This window comes from Silurus meridionalis, chromosome 20, assembly GCF_014805685.1.
Source record: "Silurus meridionalis isolate SWU-2019-XX chromosome 20, ASM1480568v1, whole genome shotgun sequence".
Classification (NCBI taxonomy): Eukaryota; Metazoa; Chordata; class Actinopteri; order Siluriformes; family Siluridae; genus Silurus; species Silurus meridionalis.
In genome coordinates this window covers 11,759,598-11,785,802 of record NC_060903.1, presented here as the reverse complement: position 1 = coordinate 11,785,802, position 26,205 = coordinate 11,759,598, and the positions used below count along the sequence as shown (strand labels likewise).

General features: G+C 35.0%; 2 protein-coding genes and 1 long non-coding RNA gene across 3 annotated transcripts; 1 reads left to right on the top strand and 2 right to left on the bottom strand.

Annotated features, from left to right (window-relative positions):
• Nucleotides 1–5,542: 5,542 nt before the first annotated feature.
• rps28 (ribosomal protein S28) lies at nt 5,543–7,800 on the top strand. Its single transcript, XM_046877122.1, has 4 exons — nt 5,543–5,643; nt 6,057–6,104; nt 7,138–7,260; nt 7,700–7,800. The coding sequence occupies exons 1-3, from the start codon at nt 5,605–5,607 to the stop codon at nt 7,258–7,260; spliced, it is 210 nt and encodes a 69-aa protein (XP_046733078.1). The 5' UTR covers nt 5,543–5,604; the 3' UTR covers nt 7,700–7,800.
• Nucleotides 7,721–15,842, bottom strand: LOC124403403. The gene is made up of 3 exons (XR_006928890.1): nt 15,778–15,842; nt 11,110–11,220; nt 7,721–7,903 (listed from the first exon to the last, which is right to left on the bottom strand). It is a non-coding gene; the product is annotated as an uncharacterized LOC124403403 (long non-coding RNA).
• Nucleotides 15,843–16,180: 338 nt separating this feature from the next.
• Nucleotides 16,181–18,889, bottom strand: foxl2a (forkhead box L2a). The gene has a single exon (XM_046875843.1). It carries the CDS (start codon nt 18,656–18,658, stop codon nt 17,759–17,761), a length of 900 nt encoding a protein of 299 aa, XP_046731799.1. The 5' UTR covers nt 18,659–18,889; the 3' UTR covers nt 16,181–17,758.
• Nucleotides 18,890–26,205: the final 7,316 nt, after the last annotated feature.

Below are 26,205 nucleotides of genomic sequence, written 5' to 3'. Positions count from 1 at the left end.
CCTGAATCTCACTCTACAGTCTTCCTCATTCAGTTTCCACCATCTTATTCTTTTTTTATTCCTCACTCTCCTCCTTTTCTTCTTCACCTCCAAAGCCATCCTACAGACCACCATCCAAAGCTGTCTAGCTACACTGTCCCCTGCCAACACCTTACAGTCTCCAATATCCTTTAGGTTGCATCTCCTACATAGAACATAGTCCACCTGTGTGCACCTTCCTCTGCACTTATAGGTCACCCCATGATACTCCATTTTTATCCTTTTAGCAAAATCTACTACCATCTGCCCTTCCACATTCCTCTCCCTAAGACCATACCTACCCATTACCTCCTCATCACTCTGTTCCCTTCACCAACATGGCCATTGAAGTCTGCCCCAATCACCAATCGTTCTTTCCTAGGTACACCTTCTTCCACTTCATCTAATTCGCTCCAGAATTTTTCCTTTTCCTCCATCTCGCAAATCACTTGTGGAGCATAGGCACTGATGACATTTATCATCACCCCTTCAACTTCCAGCTTCACGTTCATTCACTCTCTTCACCTCCACTACACTCTTAAGGTACTTCTCTTTCAGGATCACCCCTACACTTCAATTCAAGTCAATTCATTTTTATTTGTATAGCACTTTTAACAATGAACATTGTTTCAAAGCAGCTTTACACAGATAATGTGGTGATAAAAATTTTATATGTTGTTTATAAGTGTAAGTTTGTCCCTTATGAGCAAGACGGTGGCAACTGTGGCAAAAATAAACTCCCTGAGATGGCATAAGGAAGAAACCTTAAGAGGAACCAGACTCAAGAGGAAACCCATCCTCATCTAGGTTGCACCGAATGTTCATTTATTGCAGCAAACTGTAGTCCTGAGTCAGTGTAGCAGACTGGTGACATTAACTACAGTCCAAATCCATCCTCAAAGCTCCCGTTGTTACTCCGGAATTTCATGGAACCACCCAAGATATTAATGAGAAACCGTCCCCAGCTGCACAGATTGGCCTCCAAAAGAAGAGGACACTATCCAGAGGCAGGCCTGGACAAAGTGGAAAGATCCGCGGAGGGAAAGGGGGCAGGAACAGTGGTCACTGGTACCTCAGGAGCATGTTTAATGCGACTGAGAGAGAGAGAGAGAGAGAATATATAAATAATGAAAGACTACAGCAGGGGGCAGATCTTTCTCTTATAAAGCCCCACAGTTATGGAACAGCCTTCCAATCAGTGTTCGGGACTCGGACACAGTCTCAGTGTTCAAGTCGAGGTTGAAAACTTATTTATTTAGTCAAGCCTTTTATCAGTAGATTTTTCTTAGGTAAAGGCACAGATCTGGAGGGCGCATGGATATAGAGTGTTTGGTGAACTGGTATATTTGTATGCTGTCGTCCCCTCACATTCACATGTTCACTCAGGTTTGTTGAACGGTGGTGTGGTGGGTCGTCTCTTATCCCAGAGATCCCTCATGCCTGTGTTACCTTCTGGTTCTCTCTTTTAGTTATGCTGCCATAGCGAGTCTTGCGAGTCCAAACTGCACAGTGACATTAACTTTCATACACCAATAGTTACACTTAATAATCCATATCCTTCTCTTCCGTCACCCTCTCTCTCTCTCTCTCTCTCTCTCTCTTCGGTCGAGTTAAACATGCTCCTGAGGCTCCAGTGACCACTGTTCCTGCCCCTCTCCCCTCCATGGATCTTCACACTTCTGTGCAGCTCGGGACGGTCTCTCATCAACACCTTGGGTGGTTCCATATAATTCCGGAGTAGAACGGGTGCTTTTGAGGACGGATTGGACTGTAGTTGGTGTCAGCGGTCTGCTGCACTGACTCGGGAGTGCAGTTTGCTTCTGATCATCATCACTGTACCCCGCAACTTTGCATATATGCTTCAAATGGACATTTGGTGCAACCCAGATGAGGATGGGTTCCCTCTTGAGTCTGGTTCCTTTCAAGGTTTTTTTCTTTGCCATCTCGGGGAGTTTTTCCTTGCCACAGTTGCTCATCGGGGACAAACATACTTACAAAGAACATATTTACATTTAATCACCACATTATCTGTGTAAAGCTGCTTTGAGACAATGTTCATTGTTAAAAGCGCTATACAAATAAAAATGAATTGAATTGAATTGAAGAGAGAGAGAGAGGTGACAGGAAGAGAAGAACATGGATTATTATGTGTCTTTGTTGTTGTATGAAAGTTAAGGTCACTGTGCAGTTGTGACTCCGGCAAGACTCGCTGTGGAAGCATAACTAAAAGAGAGAACCAGAAGGTAACACAGATGTGAAGGATCTCTGGGATAAGAGACGACCCACCACACCACTGTCAACAAACCTGAGTGAACATGTGAGAGTGAGGGGACGACAGCATACACTCTATATACATAATCCCTCCAGATCTGCTCCTTTACGTAACAAAAATCTACTGATAAAAGACTTGACTAAATAAATAAGTTTTTAGTCTTGACTTGAACATTGAGACTGTGTCTGAGTCCCGAACACTGATTGGAAGGCTGTTCCATAACTGTGGGGCTTTATAAGAGAAATATCTGCCCCCTGCTGTAGTCTTTATTATTTGAGGTACCAAAAAATAGCCTGCACCTTTTGATCTAAGTAGGTGTGGAGGATCATATTTTTACAGAAGTTTACTCAGCTACTGCAGCGCGAGACGATTAAGTGCTTTATACGTCAGTAGTAGTATTTTATATAAATGCGAGATTTAATTGGGATCCAGTGTAGACTGATTAAAACAGGGGTGATGTGGTCATATTTCCTAGATCTAGTGAGGACTCTTGCTGCTGCATTCTAAACTAACTGAAGCTTATTTATGCACTTACTAAAACACCCAGACAGTAAAGCATTACAGAAATCTAATCTATATGTACCAAAAGCATGAACTAGTTTTTCTGCATCCTGTAACGACATCATATTTCTAATTTTAGCAATATTTCTAAGGTGAAAGAAGGCGATCCTGGTAATATTATTCACATGAGCTTCAAAGGAAAGACTAGTGTCAATAATCACACCAAGGTTTTTGACTGCTGTACACACTGATAAACACTATCCAGAGATGCTACTTAATCGGAAAGTTTACTTCTAGTTGCATGTGGTCCTAGTAAAAGTACTTCTGTCTTATCTGAGTTGAGCAGAAGGAAGTTATGAAGCTTCCACTGTCTAATGTCCTTTACACACTCCTCAACATTGTTAAGCTGATCTCTCTCATCCGGCTTTACACCATTTCTCTTTCTATCCACACCATTATAGAACAGTTTAAACACCTGAAATGTTTTCTGGCCTCACTCTCATTCCACTTGGTCTCCTAAACACACCATTTTTACAATTCTCTGCTCCATCATATCAGCTACCTCTCTCCCTTTACCAGTCATAGTACCAACATTTAAAGTGAACACCCTAACCTCCACTCTACTGCACTTCTCCTTTCCCTGCTGTTATTTTAGTTGTTTTCCTCCTCTCCTTCTCCTCCTTCGGCCAACAGTAGCCCAATTTCCACCAGTACCCTGTTGGCTAACAATACCTGTAGTGGTCGTTTGTAACTCAGGCCACGACCGATGCGGTATGAAAGTCTGATTCGTAATCCACATATTTGATTTGGGATGTTTTTCCACCCCATTTATCCGGACTTGGGACCGGCACAAAGAGTGCACTGGCTTGTGCAACCCTAATGGCTGGGTTAAATTAATACAATTTCATGGAACAAATATTAAAATTTAGGTTGTAAATGTACAGCTGAACGTGTCTAGCTGTGATGAGCCTGTGCCCACTACAGCCTCAGATTCCTGTTCTTGGCTGATAGTTGTGGAACCTGCTATAGTTCACTATTGTGATAGCCTATCCAAAGCAAGGTTCAACCTGTTGTGACTTGTTGTGCATTTTGAGATTTATCTTCTCACATGGTTGTAAAGAGTGTTTATTTAAACTATTCTAACCTTACCAACACCTTAAAAATTTACCATATGTCTGTGTGAGTTTTGGATTGTCCACTTTCCAATATTTAAATATTTATAGTTGGTTGTACTTAATAAAACGAATGCTCACTAAAAATTTTTAGGACGATTTCCATTCCAGGGTCAGAAAAAGACATTTCATCTATTTCATCTATTTAAGCTATTTGAACTAAAATTACACTAAATGGTTAAAGGTTTCTGGGGGGGTAGCATACCACTGATTCCATTTATATGAATAGCTACAGTATTTAAACACAAAAAAATTCTCTAGCTTGCTAGAAGACATTGCACACAGTAAAGACACAAAAAAACTGCTGAATATATTTGCCATTAATCGTTGGCTGGCCTTGAAATCTCAGACTGAAAATAAAGTGATTCTGACTGCAGTAACTGAACTGGTAATGCAGGAACTGTGCTAAATATAATGCAGAAGTGTTGTAAAAGAAGACCATGGTCTAACTGCCCCAGCTGTAAAAGTGTTTTTCTGGTACTATACTTTACTTTACTCTCCATTAAAATATTTGCAGAATTATTATTAAATAATAATTAAACACATTATTGCTGAAGCAATGTTGTTGGACTATTTTGATGACACACAGAAGCAAGTCAAACCTATCTTACTGTCACTAAAAATGTCTCAACTTTTTGCAACCACTTATTTTTTTTAGTTTTGTATTATTTTTTGTAGTTAGGGTTATATGTTATTCATATTGTACTTTGAATATATAAACTATAATGTAAGATAAATGGCTGTTTAAGGATCTGAACTGTCTTTGAAAATTGACAGCTTCCTGTTAAAGTTGTACAGTAGTACCCTGTTTATATTCAATAACTTTCTTGCGATGGCACTCTAGTTTGGGGAAAAGTACTGATCTGCACTCACAGGAAATGTGGCTATTTAAATATAATACAAGTCATAGACATAATAATTTCTTTGTCCCCTAGCAAGATGGATAATTATCAATATAAAGTATTGAATATAACTAATAAGGAACATTAATACTATACTGCCATATAATTATTGTCATTTAAAAAAGCGTTTTGCCAGTGGGTGTTTACTTGTTTTTTCTTTGTGGCCAGAGAGTCTGTCTGACCCTTGATTTTTATTTATTTATTTATTTATTTATTTATTTATTTATTTATTTATTTATACCAAACTCATAATTAAATTAATTAAAATGATTACAATTGTTATGTTATTCAGATTAACCTAGTAAGATTAAGCAGTCATTGAGTATTGTTAACCACACTAAATAAATACATGAATTTATTATTATTATTATTATTATTATTATTATTATTATTATTATTATTATTATTATTATTATTATTCTCTGTAAGCATAGGGAAGACTTATAATAAAAACAAAATAAAAGCTTCTCCTGCTTCCTTTTTCCAAAACCACATGACGTATTTCAGTACACATCGAAAGACTCGGATCCGGAAACGTATCTGACCTGACCGTACACATTTACTATATATTTATTGCGCATAAATCAAATGTTAGATTTACATATACATTGTTTGTCAAATAACATGTATTTATAAACATAAATTAACCCCTGTTATATATATAAAAGTTGGACTTTTATTTGGGGTATATATAGGCTCCGCGCACCACGTGACTTCCTTTCCCAGCAACGCTTAAATCATGGACGCCAGCCGCGTGCAGCCGATCAAGCTCGCTAGAGTAGGAATAATTTAAAATGTTGTTTATTCTGGTAGATAAACACCTGTAAACGCGCGTATAAAGTAGCTAGAGCTTTAATTTGTTGTTTTAGATAGACAGAAATGACCTAACACCAGTTTCTAGTGTTTCTTTAAATGTAGTTATATGATCGGGTGGGACGGTGTCAGGCTAACGCTGTTCACAGGCTAACTTGCTAGCTTTAGGCGCTAGCTGCGCCGTTCTGGTTTTTGTCAGTAATATTTCTTACAGGAAAGTTAGTTTGATGTTACGAAGGAAATGTGTATACATAAGACAGATTTGTTTGTGTGGTGTATTTCAGTTTTTTATATGGGTTTCTGTGTTCAATTTTCTCCACGTAGTTCTCATTGATGAACCATTTTAAACTGAAATCTAACGTGTTTCTTGTTTTACAGGTCACTAAGGTGCTCGGTAGAACCGGCTCTCAGGGCCAGTGCACCCAGGTGAGTGGATCATAAAGCTGTTGTGTATATCAGGGTCCCCAACCACCGAGCCAAAAATCACTTGGTACCGAGCCGCTCAGACACAATAAAAACTTTTTATTAACCATTTTATTAACTTGCGCAAATTTTAGAAATGTCAGCTTTTGCCAGTGTCAATTATATTTATGTAGTTTATAGATAAATAATGAAATATAAATTATAGCAATTATATTTGTATAATAGTTACCTATTATGTATTTAATCAAAAGGTAAATCACATTTACAAGAGCAATATTACTTGCCTGTCTCTGGTGTACAGGAATAACAGACTTCTAAAATGCCACAGTTTTTAATTTTAAATTGCCAACAGTAAGCTTTTTTTTTTTTAGATGAATATTTGTTTCATTTATTTATTTAAGTGTAAATGCAGATTTATTTATTTTATTTTTTTTTACATCTATGAAATCATCCAACAATGACTGGAGACATCTATTACATGCTTTTGAGATTTGTTCTTTTAAAGTGTGTGGATGCAACATTGATAATGGGAGAAAATGTCCATTCTTGCATTTTATTTACATAAAAATTCCTCATTTTAGAGACTGCATGTTTCTGACCACATCTTATACATAAATCTAATTTGTGCTGAGTGGATCATCTCTGTTCTTGGTCTAACTTAAGTTTAGATGGTGGAAAGTGCTGTATGAAAGCTAAATTGAGTGGAATCCCACTGGCTTTTTATTTTGAGGCAACTAGGTGATGCAATGATTGGGGGGGTTTAGTTATTGATTTTATTGTAATTTATAAAAATATTTCAAAATTACAGGTAATTGATGTTTGTATGTGACTGATGTAAATGATCTTTTGGTCCAGTTGACTTATTCCAATGGTTAATTCAATGTTCAGGTATAGATTATGAATTACATTCTTATTGCCTTGTTGTTGAAATCATGCTTTATGGCATGTGAAAGATTTTTACATTGTAAATCTAAATTTTATTTTTTTTACTTGATTTAGCCCAATGAGTTTTAGTATTTCACCCTTGTTTTTCCAGGTGCGTGTCGAGTTCATGGACGACAGCAACCGATCCATCATCAGAAATGTGAAGGGCCCTGTGAGAGAGGGTGATGTTTTGACTCTTCTGGAGTCTGAAAGAGAAGCCAGAAGGCTTCGATAGGTTAGACATGAAGTGCACTTTTCACACTTACCATAATACAGGTTCATGGGCCAATGTGAAAACTCTAGTTAATTTCTAGTTAATGTTTATATGGAAATATGGAAAATATCTGCCTTGTAATGGGTTTCAATACATCCTGACGTGGTAGTTTTAAATGTAGTGGAATCAAATGAAACCACAATTTTTGGATTGGTCATTTCAAATTGCTTTCAAGTGGTTTTCCTATATAATTTTCATAAATCCATTTTATCTAGTGTAAGTGATCAAGGGTCTAGGGTTAGTGTTAATCTCTCATTGGGCTTGGGCAGGGTGTAATGACTTATAATTTGTCACACAGACTTGATTTGGCTTTGTAATGTAATTGTTTCAGTGAATGATGTCTTTTTTTTTTTTTTTTTGTTAAAGCCATAATAGCTTTTTTTTCTGCTCTTCTCTACAGTGTGTGCTGGTTAAATGCTTTGAAGGCACCTGTCGAAGTGAAGCAAGTCACCAGTGGCAGTTTTTTTTGAAATGCTAATTAAAATAAAATGCTAAATTGTTTATACTGTGTTTTTCATATGATTGAACTTACTTGGGCTTTAGAATTGGATGGCAGCATGTTCTGATAAGATATACCTTTATTTGTACCACAGTGGGGACATTTCTGTTAAAGCAGCAAAGAAAAAGAAACACAAATATATAATTATTATTATATTAAATATATAATATAGTATACAGCATATACACAATGTATAAATCCAAGAGACCATGATTAAGTAGTTATGCTAACAGACATTGCACACAGGTAATATTGCACGGTTTTAAAATTTGTTATTGCACATGTTTAAAATACTTTATTATTGCAGTTAAACAGTAATGTGTGTTATGGTGGCTGGTTCACTGGGAGCAGCTCTGATTGTAAAGTCTAATAGCAGCAGGAAGAAAAGACTGTATCGCTTCTTCAGACGCTAGGGGCTCTCATGATTGCTCTTGCATTATGCTATTCAGTTTAAATGAAAATTCACACAGCAAATGATATATTGGCTCTGCCAACTAATTTGCATGGTGGCATAAAAATCTTCACGTTTTTGTTTAGTTTTTCTAGTTTCCCGTTTGTGTGTAAGGAGAGCCACTTGGTTAGTTTGACCAGTTCAGAGACATTTCTCAAGCAAGCTGAAATGCTTCATTTGTAAAGTAATATTCTTAGGATGCCTCTTATGTCAATTAAAAGCATGACAAGGTTTGAGTTAATTAGGAAATGACTTGTGCATTCTGGGCCAGTTAGATATTTATACATAATGCATTCCACTAAGTTGTCTCAATTTGCCTAGCAGCACTTAATGCTATAAACCATTAGGCAAAAAAGACATCTGACCATGTATTTTTTTTTTTAAGAACCCAGTCTCTTTATTTTGTTAGTTTTCTGTTAGTAGGAATCACTTTATTAGATGCCTTTTCGATTAGATTTAGGAGAGTGGCTATGAGGCTTTGTGCATATTCTGATATGAGAGCATTAGTAAGGTGATGCAGCCTTTCAGTGTCTGTGCCAAATGTTATTTTTTCATTTGGTCAATTGTCATTATAGGCAATTACTTGGCTACACTCAGATCTTGTGAAATCGGATCATGGCACTTCTCCACGCTATAGCTAAGTGGGCGGGGGGTGGCTAGTTTTTAACATATCCACTAATTTTCAAACTTCTTTACATTAATGTACCACTTTCCATAGCTATTGTGCATTTTAAGATATGTTTTTTCATGATACAAACATCAGTCAAGTGATGCACTTCATATTCACTGTAGAAGAAAGGTTCGTTGTATTTTTTCAAACGTGCTTATTTAGTGTAATTGTCAAAGGTATTTTTTAACTGACTATTATTATAGTAACATGTAGATGCTGATGTTACATATGTAAACTTTTTTTTTTTTTTATTGCAACTGCACCTAGAAAGGTTGGGATATATTAGACCGCAAATGTACCATCAGTTTTTGAAGTTGTGTTGGAAGTAGAGAAAATAGGCAAGTGTAAGAATGTGTGACTTTGACATGGGGATGTGTGCTTTGATGGGTGTGCCAGTATGCAGTGACTAGTACTAAGACAGGATAACTGGTCATCTGGCAACATCTGTGATCATTTGAGCAAAAGAGCAACTTTTTAGAGGGAAAGTAACGAAGTGCAAATACTTAAAATATGAAAAGTACTTAAAGTACTGATAAACCATGAAACTCTACTTACGTCACTATTTTTCTGCCAACTTTTTTCTTTCAACTCAATTTTTTTACACAAATATCACAATATTCATCAATGTTACATTTTTAAAAAAGGGTCGTTACATTATTTTTAATCTATTTGGTGAAATGTCAATATTTGTTCCCATTGCGGCCATTTTCAGCCCATAAGCAAGGCAGAAGGGTTTAAGAAGTATTGTATTACCGTGGATGAGACAGAGGGAGTCAGTGATGTAAACATGACTGAGAACAGAGACATTCCTGATCACCTGGTCATCATATTTTCTCTGCTTGTGTTCTATTGTGGATGTTCAGCCTGAGGATGACGGGGTGCAAAGGATGATGGGTAATGTAGTCCGGTGAATGAGGGTAGATGACAGGGGAAACGTTACAGTATGCTGATAGGAACGATCTTTTTTTATGGGGTGCTCTTTCATTATTGCATTACGTTTTGGCAGTTTTATATATTGAGATATATATTAGCTCAAACACTGCGTAAAAAGCTACTACTTTTAAACAAACCAGCCAGGAAGCTTAAAAGAAGTGACACTAAATGTTTATTTCATCTCATTGTATAATTGATATCGGGTCTTGACATGTTTGTCAGTTGAGTTAAATACATATTTTCTTTCAATAGTTTGTTTTGAATTACTTGTTTTATTCCTGAAACATGGACTGTAGAATAGAACAAAATGAAGTATTATTTGAATGTGCAAGTATCCATTACTGTGTGCCATGTACTGTGCATACACAAACTACAATTTTTACAAATATGTAAACAATATACTCTTAATACCATTATAAGGACATTTTTGTACTTTATACTCAAAAAGGTACACTTTACTACCTTAGAGTACCAATGTGTACCCTAATGTACAACTATACATTTTTGGGGTAAATAAGGTACAAAGATGTCTTTTTAATGGTACTGTCCCAGTAGCAAGCTGTTGTATTTCTTTTTTTCTTTCTGTTTTATAATCATAAAGCATATAAAGCAAAAAAATTATGATTAAAAATAAAACCTGTCAAGTACGCAAGGGTTAACTGAAACATATATATGTGTGTGTGTGTGTGTGTGTGTGTGTGTGTGTGTGTGTGTGTGTGTGTGTGTGTGTGTGTGTATGTATCACATGTCAGAGCCCAAACTTTTTTACATTAACTTGAGTAAACAATTATATTTTGTACTTCAACTTTAACCAGAGTCTTTTAAAAAATTAGTATCTATTTATACTTAAGTGAAGGATGTGTGTACATTTGCCACCTTTGCTGTCCACTAACTGCACATTTACTGCTACTCTACTGAAGAATATTTATTCCGGGATTCTGACTTTGAATTTGAAAGAAGGAGCAGACCTGAGAGAGTCTAAGGGCACTTATAAACACAAATTTCATGGCTGAAACATTCATTAACAATCTCTAATATTTTCCACTATTTCTCATTCTAGCTCTATATAAATGCATGCAAATATTATACATATTAAATGTGAAACTTGCTCAAGATGGTTTAGTATTTTGTGACTCAAGTCTGCGATTTTATATGTTCGTAGTTTTAAACAGCTCTGTTCATGGTGTTTGCGTCCATGTGGGCTTCCCCTGAAAAAAAAACATGCCAGTAGGTGGTGTAGAGACTTTAAATTCTTACTATGTGTAAACGTTTGTTTGTGCGCGCGCGCATGTTCCTGTGTAAAGGTTCGGCATCCCCTGCCGGTTGTTTTCTTTCCTTGTGCTCTGTTTTAGTCATCTGAGTTTAACCCTGAAAGGTAAATGAATAAAATATTTAATAACAGATTCACAAATACAATTGTATGCAGTCTATAGAGAATTGACAGATATTTAGTGGTTAGAGGTATGTGTGCAGCATGACTGTTTGCTCAAGCATGCGCTGCCCACTGTGAGCTCCATTGCAGATGTAACTCTATTCTGAGGTAAATTGGTGCATAAACCAGCAAGACCGCTCTAACACATGATGGTGAGTTAGCGGGATTATCTTTGGTAATTTATAGAAATTACAATGTGTGATTTGGTGCCTCCAATTAAGAAAACTATACATAAACTTGTTGAGTATGCAATAGAGTACATTAATAGGAATGATTGATTCAGAAGATAATTATGGGCTTGTTTCCTAATTGGTGGTGCACACACCAATAGTCATGGATGGATGAAATATACATTTATAAAACACAGTCCAACTACTCATTCACTCCATGTCCAACTTGCACAAAGAAGTGGTTGTGTGATGTTTTTGACCTCGATCAGGAACGAAAAAACAAAACGAAAAAAAAAAACCCCACTTCAGCATTGATATGAGCAAAGAGTCACACCTCCAAAGATGGCCGAATTATAGCTAAACGTCTGACGCATATAGACTTGTCTTTTCTCTGTTTTTAGCAGATTACCTCTTCCTCTATGGCGGTGAACCATATGAAATCCCCCAATGCAGTGTATGACTTTTTGGTGTCCTTGACTTTCAAGAAATGATACTAGGAAATCATTTTATTCCTCTCTGTAAGCTTGCAGTGAGCCAAGAGTGACCAAAGATCTTTGTGGGGACAACTTTTATATATATTGAATAATAAAACCAAGCATTTCAACGTTCAGGATTTTTTCTCAGTTTTGGTGCTTTCTTAAGGTACAATTTGCAGATAATATTATCATATCTATTCAAAGGATGGCCAAACATGTTAAGCTCTTTTATCTAACCCTTATGATGAGACATAGCACTGCAAAAAAAATATATTTTTGTTAAGCAGAAAAAAGTCTGATATCTTGGTGTACTACTGGACTCATCATATGATTAGCACCCATATCAAATCAGCATAAATCATTTAAAAACATGCATATGTTGGCTGCTGCTCATGTAAAAAACACTTAATGGCCAAAAAACTGTATATATCCTGACCTACCTTAAGAATAAAAAATGGTGATGTAAAGGTATAGCAGCATTTAGCCTTTTAACTTTCATATGTTAAAGTTGTACTCTTGTAACTAAGACTCACAGGCCAGAAATTTATCTTAACAAATGTATTTTATAAAAAAAAAATTTAATGTATTTTAAACAAATTTGTATTTGTTCTAAATGTTTTTTTGTTGTTGTTGTTGTTGCTGCATAGTTTTCTCTTCTGCTATGCAAATGAATTAGCTTGGTTTTGCTTGATTTGCATGGCATATTTAAATTAAGGGTGTAATGGTTGTTAAAGTATGCTGAAATAAGTAGCACAGTTAAGTAGAACATATCCTAGAAAATTTATTATTAAATGTAAAACACACACTTACATACACATCTGGATTACCAAAATGGGTGAACATTGAAATTTTCAATTCATTTTATTTTATGTAATCAAATTAATTTGTGACAATTTATTTGAAAAGTGTATTGCATTCATTCTATTTATTCAATTTTATTTTTATAAAATATTTTATATATTTAACCAATCAGGCATTTTATTTAAAATTGTTTTAAAAATGTAACCTATTCAAATATTAATCAAAAATAATAATAAACTGCATAAAAAAAGACAATTAATCTTTGCATTTCTTCCCCCCAATTGTACGGAAATTTAACTGCACCGTGACTTAAAAACCGAGGTATGTACGGAACCATGCATTTTGTGTATTATTACACCCCTTATATATATATATATATATATATATATATATATATATATATATATATATATATATATATATATATATTTAATATATTCCTTTTTTTTAAACCATTTATACGTTACAGTACTTTATATATACTTTTCAGGATTTGAGAATATTCTACATTTGAGAATGCATCCATCATATGCAGGTTCTACAGGGCTAATCAAAGATTGGTCCACCTGATAAGATTTATGGATGTTTTACAGGGCTCTAGTGTTGGGCCTGAGGCCTGAAGTACCATTTTGGCCAATAGAACACAGACCCAGGTTACAGTAACTGCAATTGGGATAGGGCAGATTGAGGTAATGGGACTTGCTATTGTTCATAAATTAGGTTGTTGAAGAGTTGCCCCATAGCTTGGCATAGGTGTCCCACCACTAAATGCAAGATGAGAATCATTTCCAATTAAGGAAACTAAATTTCTGTGAACTGTATTGAATATTCTTAGTTTGTGCTACATGCAACACAATATTGTAAGTTCTAAAGAATGTTATCATTACATCTGCAGTCTGTGCTTTGGCAGCATGAGGTTTTGTCTGGTGAGATACTATACAAGCTTCAATGGCAAGCATGTGGCCCAACCAGATCTTTGCTAATAATCTATTAGGTCAAACACAATATATGTACTGTATAGGTTATAAACATTTTTATTTGCAATCACTACTATGTCTGAAGTTGAAAAGAAATGTCAGTGTGGTTGTCAGTGTCAGACTGATCACAACTATTTTCATCTATATATTTTAAGATAATTCACATTGGGCTAGCCCACCGAACAAGAAGTAAAAGTGATCAAGAATGATAAATAGAATTGTGCCATTTTCCCCAAATTATTTTTTGTGATTCCTAAAACCTTCATTAATACTGTAGCCACTGTAACTGATCTTTTTAACATCCATCACTTAACCACAGGAAATACCACTCTCCTTAATCCAACTGCCTTATTTAACCTCTACAAAGACATGTACACCCTGGTATCATGTAGCATCATGATCCAGAAAAGGACTATGTGGGTATATGTGAGATATGGATTGATGAAGGCTACACATCAGATTCCAGACCAGGAAACTCTGCTCTGTTTTCCATGGGGTTCAAGTATAGAATCATTTCAGTGTGGAACAGTTGGTTAAGTCAAAAATCTAGAGCCACTTCAGTAGTGACATTCAAGCAAACAATAGTCACAGCCAAACATGAACACACACACATCAGCATATATTGAAACACTACAAGAAGAAAAGTTACACAAAAACATACATAAGTGAAAATTTAAGAATTTCCAAAAGCCAAAGTGTGAAATAACAAAAAGTGTGATACAATATGTACTTCTTTCTTTCTTTCTTGCTTTCTTGCTTGCTTTCTTGCTTTCTTTCTTGCTTTTCATACTTTATTTACTCACACCGTAGCTATAATTAGAAACTAACAGAATATCTTGCAGGAAATATTTAAGTAAGAGGAAAAATTAGTTACTGTGGCTGTTTTGCAGCATGCAGGCTCTGCTGTTTTGATAAATTCCTAACACGTCCCACACACACCACACCTGCCTGACTAGGCTATCCATGTGGGTGCATTGTGAGTAACTTTCTGCTCAGGTGCTGCTTCTTTCACCTTCTTTTAAAAGAGAAAAAAGCTTAGGAGCAGGACAAGAATACATACTAGACAATTCTGACTTTTGAGTCAGTCATTCTTTCATGATAAAATAATCTTGGGTTACATATGCACTAGTTATAATTTCTTAATTGCCTGCTAATTCTCACTACAGATAATCAGTGTTGATTTTGGAAAAGTAAATTAGTATAATAATAATAATAATAATAATAATAATAATAATAATAATAATGTATTATATTATATTATATTAGTATTTATTATATTATTATTATAAACACTATGAATACATTTTATAGTTTTAAGATAACCTTTGAAAATATGCAGTGATAAGGACTATTTTTATCCCTTATTTTGTTTGGAATCTACACGGTATCCTTCTTCTGACTGTTTAAAAGTTAGGTGTTGAAACGTTAAGTACCTTTAAAAAGATAAAACAAATAAACTTCTGACACAAGGCTGTCACCGGGAAACAGCGGGAAAACATTTGAGAACATTCGGCATTTAAGAGCTTTTTCTTTTCATAATTTTTTCATCATTATCTATTTACGAACATAAACGTAAAAAAAAATCTTCATTTAATAGAAGTAGCTAGAAATTGGTTCAATTATTGTGTTTGACTTTGTTACTGACCTGCTGCACGTCGCACAGTTAATGCGTAGTTTTTGTTTAAATAGGAAATTTTATTACAGTTCTACAACAAACAAACACAAAAGACCTAGATATAACAAAGTTTTCTCATCTTTGGAGTATGCATCTATATACTTAGAAAATAATATTTAATTTATTGTAATATTTTTTCTTCTTTAGTAAAGCAGTTTATACAGAGCGGGCGCCAGACCATAACCAACAGAGGGGCAAGCGGCTTCCAATCAACACAATCAACAACAATATCTTAAAAAACAAGGAATAAAACAACCAGTACAGTGCAAGAGCACACTCCTACAACTGGTGCAGACTGTCAGCTTATTTACCGTAAAGTTATATGCTGTGATAACGTTCTAATAGCCACGAATCATATTTAAGCTTAGGTAAATTAAATAAACGCATAACTCACCTTTTTAAAAAGTTGAACATTTGAAAATTCCGCCTGGACTCCATTAGCTCTAATCTCCGAGTTTGAGCCAACAGGTGTTTGCGTGATGTCAGATAGAGTAGGCGGTGCAGGCTGAGAAGGCAGAGTGCTAACACGATCGAAATCTGAAGAAGGCCTTGCAGAAGCAGAACCGACGAGCCATTTTCTAATATCCATATTTTATGCTATCCATAAAATGCTGTGAAAAAAACCCCACGTTGCTAGCATCAAAGCTTTAACTCCGCGTACACATCAATATGCTAAAGACATAATGACGCATGAGACGCCGCAACGAAACCAATCAGATAAACAGGTTTATTTTATTATTATTAATAATAATAATAATAATAATAATAATAATAATAATAATACAAAACACATCAACTGTAGTTTCTCATTTTTATTACATTAAAAATCATAACGTTCAATGTTTACTGTATTTGAATTATTCTTGATATATTAAATGAATTAAAACTGTGTAGGGGGCACAATAACCTTGTTGGGGGACACGGCCCGCGAATGACCCCCACCTTGGCCCCGGCCCTGAGTTTATATTGTTAGATACATTTGAGTAAAATGTGGACAGTTTGCAAAATTATTGGTACAACAGTTTGTTCCGGTCCATTACTTTACCACTGCAACACCCCTGCGCGTGCGGTACTGCTTTCTGAACATTTCGGTTCAGGCGTCAGGGTAAAATGCTGAGCGCAGTCCAGAAGAAATGAATAAAGTACGTAAGGTCCCCTAAAGTTAAGGCTTATGAATTTGTCTCAGATTGTTACTCAGTTGTTTTTACTGTATTAAAAAAGGACAAACAAACACATTTCAATTTAAAACCTGAAGAATACAGGATCAGACCATGTGCCCCGCTATGGATTGATATAGTAATATACTATTGTCTTTATAAAAATGTATAACTTGGCAATCAACGATCTCGTGCTGTCACCGTCCCTTCCTGGTATAATTTGTTTAAGGTTATTTTTTTTATTTGTCTAAAAATTAAAATGTACGCGCACAACAGATTCGTATTTATGATTTATTCTTAAAAAAGTATAACTGTGGATTAAAGCGGGCAAAATGTATATTGTTCATGTATAATAATAATAATAATAATAATAATAATAATAATAATAATAATAATAATAATAATAATTTTACATTTCATCACAATAAGTTCAGGATAACTGCGTCATGGTAAGAGAAATTGAAAAGTAAAAACTAAATATGGTCCCCAGGTGGTTTTAGACATTAACATTAATTATCAATAATAATAATAAACATAGTAATAATAATAATAATAATAATAATAATAATAATAATAATAATAATAATAATAATAAACTATGTTTGCCCACAATAAACCCACAAATATCGGTGTCTTTCCAGAACAAGTACGCGTTTCACTGAGTGTAACATCGTCATCATCATCATCATCATCATCATCATCATCATCATAACAACACCACCAACAACAACAATGTGAATAAGATTAAAACTATTTTCCAATAATGACTTATTCAGTCCACACGGAGAGTAAACGCAACATTGTGGCTTTAATTCTGCCATTCTACAGATTGGTTGAGATTAAATTTCTTTGCACGTTAAATATTCGACCACACGTGTCATTTCAGAAGAGTGTCTATTATGGAAGAAGAGCTGCTTAAATGTTTAACCGGTTCTCATGTCACTTTTATTTAACTGAATTTGACACTTAAGGCTTGATGAATATTAATAAAATAAAAAATACATTGTAATTTTTTAAGACCATTGTGATTCATTATTCAGCAGAGATAACCACAGCATCCAAACCTCAACACGCTGGTGAGATTCCCGTGTTTGGTTCCACTTCAGTTTTATTTGCACTTGCACTCGCCCACACCCAGGCAATTCACTTTTTAGCCCTTGGTAAATATAAAAAAACATCTTTATTAATATAAGTCTCGGGTAGTTGGTATAAATAGAGCTATATATCTATCCGGGTGTGCAATGCGGAGTGTTTTCCCTCGTGCTCCCAGTACGGGCAGTGCATCATGGGCAGCTCTGTGGGCTGCCGCGAGCACGCGAACTGAAGCCCGGTGCCGTTTACAGCGGAAACTGGAGGAGACGCCGCCGGACTGAGCTGCTGATGGTGCTGGTGTGTGTGGTGGTGACTCATGCCACTGTAGGAATTGACTATGGCCGGCAGTGTCATTGATTGCATACGGGAGTAGGGGTTATACGAGGAGTGCGCCGTCAAGCCTTTGACGTTCACCGGACTCACGTTCCCGCTCGCCATTTGGCACGACGTGTAGGACATGGGCGCAGGAGGTTGCGCCAGAGACCATGAGTTATTCATGAACCCAGGTTGTAAATACTTAGGAGGAGATAGGTATCCGTAACTGTCCCCACCGAAAATAGATTTACCGGCTTGGAAGTGTGACGTTGGCGGTCTAAACGGCCTCTTCATGCGCCGCCGTCGTCGGTAGTTTCCCTTTTCAAACATGTCCTCACACGCAGGGTCCAGGGTCCAGTAGTTTCCTTTCCTTTCTCCACCGCCCTCCCGGGGAACCTTGATGAAGCACTCATTCAGTGACAGGTTGTGTCGGATGCTGTTCTGCCAGCCTTTCTTATTCTTCTCGTAGAAAGGAAATTTACTGATGATGTACTGGTAAATACCTGAAAGTGTTAGTCTCTTCTCCGAGCTGTCGCGTATGGCCATGGCAATCAGCGCCACGTAAGAGTACGGCGGCTTCTGAGTGGCGTCCGCTTTCTCTGCACTTTTCACCGCCACACTTTCAATCTTAATTTGTTCTTTTTCTGCTTTGCTGGCTGTGTCCATCAGGCCCGCGGTGCTCTCCTCCAGGCCCAGGTAGGCAGCCATCATCGACTTGCACACCCCAAAATAAATCCAGCAAATGTTTATAATTAATATGCAAAAATATGAATGAATCGACACACAAACGCAGTGCCTCTGAAGTGGCCGGTAACCGCTTCGTCTTTGAGTCAGAGTTAAATGTTTTACAAACTCAAGTTCCTTCTGAAACAGATAATAACTCGGGAGAAGGAGGGCAGAATGCAGTTTGGCTCATCGTGTAAACCCGGCCCCCCTCCACGTGTGCGCGCGCGCGCACGCACACACAAACGGAACAGTCATGCTAAATTGAAACGGTTAATTAACAATTACTGCTTGGTAACTTCAGGAAATATTTGTTTTTGCAAATATTTATCTGTTATACAAAAATGGCAACAAGACAGTTTTCTGTTTTACAGTAAATAATAAAAAGGATTATTATTATTAGTAATAATAATAATGTATTAATCGATTAATCATAAGTATTATTAGAATTAATACAATTAATTACAATTAATTCAGCTTTATTTGTTTTGCGCTTTGAACAATGAGTTTTACCACATTGTCCCAAAGCAGTTTTACAGAGATTAAGAGGTTTTGGAAGTTGGAGTGTATAAGCTAATGCCTATAAATTTGTCCCTTATAAGTTTATCCCTATTATTATTATTACTATTATTTATTTATTTATTTATTTATTTATTTATTTATTTATTTATTTATTTATTTATTTTTATTATAAGGTTTTTCCTGAAAATGGGGGGAGTAGTGAGGACGGAGGACATTTCTTGTTGACAGTAACAACGCTATGTGTACTCAACCTCCTTATTTTCAGACACTGGGTATAAGCAAAGCACAGGAAGAAATATAAAAGGGGTGTGTGTGTGTGTGTGTGTGTGTGTGTGTGTGTGTGTGTGTGTGTGTGAGAGAGAAAGACGGGGAGAGAGAGAGAGAGAGAGAGAAAGAAAGAAAGAAATAAAGAAAGAAAGAAAGAAAGAAAGAAAGAAAGAAAGAAAGAAAGAAAGAAAGAAAGATAGCATTCTAGTTTCTTAATATTGTACAATCTGGAATATGGCTTAATTTCTACCAACCCAAATTGGTAATTACTGGACAGAATATAATCTAACAGTAAAATGGGTTGTTAATTTAACTCATTTAAAGCATGCATGCTCAGATTTAGCTTGGAATTCATCCTATAGCTGGTTCTGATCTATCAACAAAAAAAAAATATATAACAATAGCAACAACAAACAACAACAACAACAACAATAATAATAATAACATTAATTGATAATAACAAAATTGATAATAGCAACAAGACCAACACTAGTTTGACTACCACTACTACTACTACTAATAATAATAATAATTATAATAATAATAAATGATGATGACGATTATTTATTATTATTATTATTATTTCCTACAGTAATATTTAGACATAATTGGATATCAAATAATGCAAATCATTTTTACTTCATTAAAAAATATGTATTTACAAAAGATTACAAAAATAATATTTATAATAATTGAAACATGAATATTAACAAAATGAAATGTATGTTAACAAGCTTTGGAATTAATAAAGTACAGTTATGACAAACATGTTGTCCTTTTGTTGGAGGTGGAAACAACTTTCTCAGTTGTAGGATACAAAATAGTAATCATCATCATGTATTACTATTATAACTGTGATTTGCATCAGTGCCATATAATTGATGCCCTGAAAACCTTTATAAAAGATAACGTATTACTATTTTTTTATTGAAATCATGAGCTTACCTGTGGAAGTATAAGCTGTTTTAGCCCTAAAAAAATTAATAGAAAAGAATTGATTTATAAAAGGAAAAAAAAATACTATTAAAGTGCAAATTCGCCTTTAGGTAAATTAAGATAAGGTTCAGAATAAGTATAAATGTAATGGAGTTATGGAGATATGATTGCAACCTGAGCCAGTCCTTTTCAGTTATCATGTTAATGAGCTGGCCAGAATAGTGAAGATTATGAATAACAATTAAAGTTTTTTTAATCAAAATAAATGTGAATATTTGTAATTATTTATAAAGACATCCTCAGAATTATATATATATATATATATATATATATATATATATATATATATATATATATATATATATAAAAAGAAAATCTAAAAACTTTAATTGGTATTCACCCACTTAATGTGAATTATATCTGTGCTCTGATTTTTAGCATATTTTTCACCAACTTCCCCAATTTGATGAGATCATTGTTGGACAGGAATTTTCAGCTCATTTCAAAAATTGTCAGTAGGTTTATACCAAAAAACAAAGCTTCTTTTTTATTAACCAAAAAAAATGTTTGTATTTTGTTCTGTTCTTTGTCTCATTGTCCTGTTGGAATCTATATTTCACCCTAAATGCACATGTCTAGCTGGAATATGTTCCTAGATAGACCTGAAAAGGTTCTCCCCAACAAGCAACACTAAATCATGATGCTACCACCACCACACATAATTATAAGAATAGTGTTGTGTTGGGCTGCATCTGGTTTGTGTGAAAAGTGTGAAAAACACTTTTGCTTTAGATTAAGAGCTTTAAAATTGGTCTCGGAGCACAAAATCTTTACCAAAAGCGGTTAGATTGTCTATCATTGACTTTTGCAGTGGCATCTGATCTGTTAAGAGATGATGATATTGTAATCAACAGTAAATTATCATTGTTCTGTAGGTGTAGATGTATGGCTCTACCTTGGTGTGCAGTGTTTGTGCTCCAAGTAAGGGGACATTTCATTTAATTTTATTTAAAAGTAGGCAATTTAAGCTTTCTATTCATATATTTATTTATATTTATGTGTGGCAAGTATTTAGTGGGATTTTGGTTGTTTTATGTAACTGTCTGTGAGAAAAGATGACAGAGAGCGCACCCTGTCTGTTCTCTTTACAAAAGCACAGCGTTTTGTTATGAATGTATAAAAGTAAAAACTTTAAAGATTTGAATGATGTATTGCTCTTATCTGTACGATAAAAAAAGACAGAGTAAACTAAGTTCGTTTCAGCTTTATGAGGAAAAAAATGCCACAAAACATGGCGGCGCGTTTGTCGACCCCAAGAGGGTTAATTGTGTGCATCATGGTGGATATAGAACACGAGCAGAAAAAAGATGGTGATCAGGAATGCGTACGTCTGTGGTGTGTGAGCCAGGAAATAATACACCAGTGGTAGATTAAAAAAGCCATGCAATGACATGGGTTGATTGGCTGAAAATAGTGCGCAATGAGAAGAAAAATAATGCCCAAAATATTTCACCAAAATGAATAAAACTAAAGTAATGAGTCTGGTTTGAAAAAGTAAGAAGTAGAAAGTACAGATATTTGTGTAAAAATGTAATGAGTAAAAGTGAAAAGTTGTCCGAAAAATAAATAGTGTAGCAACGTACTGATACCAGAAAAATCTACCTAAATACAGTAACAAAGTATTTGTTCTTTGTTACTTTCCACCTATGTATGTTTTCTGTAGAAAGGAAATAAGCACCTGTGATTGCAACATCACACTTAAGTATATTACAATGTGACTTTTATTTCCAGTGGGATATGTTCTGGAGAAATATCTCTCTTATTGTTAGAGGAAAATTATAGTTTTTGCACGCTTGCTAACAATTAAGGAGAACTACTGTAATTCTATTTAAGGCAATCAGTTTAAATATTCCTGCTAAGGTGTATAATGAATATTTTGTTGTTTATATCTATTTTTACAGAAATTACTCAAGTAAAAGTAAAGTAAAAAAAAAAGTTATATGTTTTATATTAAATTCCATTCCATTTTATATTAACATTAAATTAGGTGAATTGGTAATTAAAAATGTTAGTCTTGGTACACTTCAGAAGTTACACAGTCTATACAAAATTCTTGTTAGAGCACAGTATTATGGCAATGAAGCATTTTCAGATTTGTCAGATTTGCTTCTGCAACATCCCTGGGTAGAACATAAATTGACAGAGTGAGAATTCTCACCAATCAGACAAAAGGACAAAGTATATGGCTAAAAAGAGTGCCTTCTGTTTTCAAAATTAATTTTTAGCTTCTAAAAGTCTAGTCTGCCTTTTTGTTTTTTGATGCTTTATAGTAGCGTGCACATATTACATGTATACATATCAGATCTTAAACTCTATTACCACAATAGCTAGCTGTAAACATTAAAATGCAATCTTGATATAAAGACAAGCACAAATTAAGTGCATTAAATTCATACTAGACTATACCACATCTAGAATACTTTAATCTACACCAAAACATCACATCTTTGTCACACTTAGTTGGTGGAGATTTCTAGATCTGCAAAACACTCTAGATAGCTCTCTAATTACACAGAAACTACAGCAATGAAGTCGTCAATTAGTCTTCATTTATGTAATTTAACATTCAACCTGCACCAAGTGCACAAAATTCTTACACTGAACACTTAAATAGTGTTTGAAAGATTACAATTCATGTAATCATGGCGGTTTTCCAAATATCAATTCATGAGACTTAAGGTGTGATTGCATGACTGATATATTAATATGATATAAATATTAATATGCTGTATGTTCTATGTACTTTAAATGTTGAAAGCACAGCTAAGATGAGACATCCAAGGAATAGTCAGTAAAGATCAACAATAATCACCGGCGCCTGCTTAGTTTACTTAAATTATTCTTCAACCTAAACATCAAATTTGCATCAGTGCAAACTTGAGACAGATAGGAATATTAGGGAAATGAAATCAAAGTCTATGAAATTATTTATAAAATGTCAAACAAGCAGACAGGTTAAAAAACAAAGAAGTCTGTGTTACTAGTTTGCAGCTGTAATGAATTCTGAAAGACAGAAATTCTGATCCTCTCGCACTTCCTGCCCCCAGACTGAGGCACGAGGATGTTTATGATTGCTCACGCGGTAGGAATGTGAGGACTAGTTCACTGGATCAGGAATGGACCTGAGCAACAGGCACACACACAAAATAATTTTTTATATTACTATCATTGAGAAAACTTACAACATCCTCCTCAGGTTCTATCTACTGTAGCATATAAGTGGTTGTTCGGGCCACCTATGAAAAACATAAAACAGTTTTGTCTTTCAGAAAAGATTTCAAGTAGCATCTCTTTGGAAATATAGAACCATTAATGTATTCCCTACCCCCTGGTAAAAATCTATTTTCTCACTTTAAATATGTTAAAATAATACTATGAGTTTTTATAATTTTACATAAGAAAAAGCAGTGTAATCAGTAAGACTTAAGTGCAAGTTAATATCTTGCATTGCAGTGGATCCTGTTGTCTGATCTGAGTATACGAAGAACAGAGATTTAAAGGTGTAAAAGAAGCAATAGCACCAAAAGAAAGGGTTAAATAGCAATCCCATTATCCCTGTTGTGTCAAGTGTAGGTCCACAAACAATACGCACACACACACACACACACACACACACACACACACACACACACACACACACACACACGTCTATGTATTTACTTATGTAAATGTAGTTAGTTATTTAGTTTGAGCCTTATTTTACAATAATTCTTCATATACTTCTTTAATTAAATTTAAATATTATCTTTTTGACCTCTTTATGGACACAGAGATCACCTAACCATCTGTCAGTAGCCAGTAACATGTACTCACTCGGGCATATCTCATTGCATGTATAAGTCATGTACAGTATGTCTATATGTTAATTACTGTTTCTGTGTGTGTGTTGGGGAGGAGAGGCCAGGCTGGGAGGGGGTGTTCACCTGACCCCCTCATGCCCCGTGGTTGCTAAGTGACAAGAGATCATTCTTAGCACACTATTTGTTCCATGTTACAAAGGCCTAAACCACATGTGGGTGGCAGTGAATTCTGGGAGATCATATCACATCATGTTGCCATGACAAGTAGAAAGTCAATAATGGCACTTTGTGCCACACAGCTGTTCCTCTTTCCATTTTTCCTCTTTCTCGTTCCCTTAATCTCTATCATCATCTTTCACTGAACCTTGACATGGTTTTCATTTACTTCATAATTCATTATTACTTTCTATGTGGATACAAAAAAACTAAGCTAAAAATATTAAGACTTTAAATATATTAAATGGGTACTTAAAATAGCTCTAAGTGGCAAACAAGGCAAATGTTCAGGTGGAAGCTATGATATTTGTAACAAAAATTTTATGTGTTTAAATCAGACATCCAGGTAAACTTTATATATATGCAAACTATATATACATTTAGTGGCCAACACAATGCACAATGTAGTTTGCTTTGGGCAGTGAATATGCAGTCCTCCTGTTTCTTCAACATTCTATAATCTATTTTTTTTTAGTTTAATAAAATAATGTTTTGCTGTTTGCATGTTTAAAGTTTGACAAGTAGTTTCTTCTTCTAATTGCCTAATTATTGGTGCCAACTAGCTGAACTAAAAGTATGGTCTCAAACAGTATATTCTAGTTTATGTTTTTTGACTCAGACTTGCTTTCATTTAATTTGATCTTGGTTAATATTAAGACTCAGACCTGAGCTGGTTTTGGCTAGTCCTGTTGGTTATCAGTCCTTCTATTACCATGCACAAATGCCTCATATGTTGTATCGTGTTTTATATAATTAGACTGAATAAATAAATAGACTGGTTTTAGGGCTGTGTCTAGAAGTAATGTCCTCAGTGTTCTCATTTGGTGATAATAAATCATGTGTTCAGATTTTGTTTAAAAGTATTTTTTAAAGGTACATTTTTTTCATAAAGGTACATTTAATAATAATATATATATAAATATATATCTCAGTTGCTTAATATTACTAACCATCAATAACTGACACAAATGACTCTCAAACCCAGAAAAAAAAAAATTTGTGTGTAAAAGGAATGACAGGTCAGTAGTGTTCTCCAACCAACCAACATGGCTCAAACAAAGCAATAAGTGTGAACCCAGGATTATCCCTGTCTTGGCTGAGTGTATCACTATTGCCTCATTCCACCAGGGAGCATAGGAGGAATTTCTTCAAAGGTTATCTAGTGGTGTCTTAATAGACATGAGTAGTACTCAAATTTTAAATAAACTATTTTGTAATGAAACTAGCCATATCTTATTTGTTGTTAAAACGTGTGTGCAATTTTATGTTTCTTTTAATGGCTTTCATTTAATGTTTGTCCAAAGTTTCAAACAGACTAGTGTGCCAATACTTTAATCCTTACAGGGGTTTGAGTGCAATTCTTTAGCAAACACTGTTAAATAAACACACTCGCTGCATTTGCTTTTCATGAGCAAGCTCGGGTAGGAAAATATGGTTGGGGTACTGCAGGATCATCTTTGCGATAACCACAAATTCCAGAGCATGCAACAGCAAACACCGTGCAGCAAAATGATCTTAGATCCTTACTTCCTCACAAAAACACAGAAAAGCATGCCTCAGTGGACCTCAGATGTAAGTGTTCACAGTGCTGTTTGATTATTTTTATCTGTCACAGGATGCAGCCTTCTAATAATAAACCCACAAGATCAGAGTGATGACAGATTCCAATTAGGCTGAAAAAATTGGTGGAGAAGGATGACTAGGGCTGAGCTCCAAAGATTATCTGCTTTGAGT

Coding starts and splice junctions, on each gene's coding strand:
- rps28 (XM_046877122.1), top strand. CDS start 5,605: ATGGACGCCAGCCGCGTGCAGCCGATCAAGCTCGCTAGA. Junction 5,644..6,056: donor AGCCGATCAAGCTCGCTAGA/GTAGGAATAATT, acceptor CTTGTTTTACAG/GTCACTAAGGTGCTCGGTAG. Junction 6,105..7,137: donor CTCAGGGCCAGTGCACCCAG/GTGAGTGGATCA, acceptor TTGTTTTTCCAG/GTGCGTGTCGAGTTCATGGA.
- foxl2a (XM_046875843.1), bottom strand. CDS start 18,658: ATGATGGCTGCCTACCTGGGCCTGGAGGAGAGCACCGCGGGCCTGATG.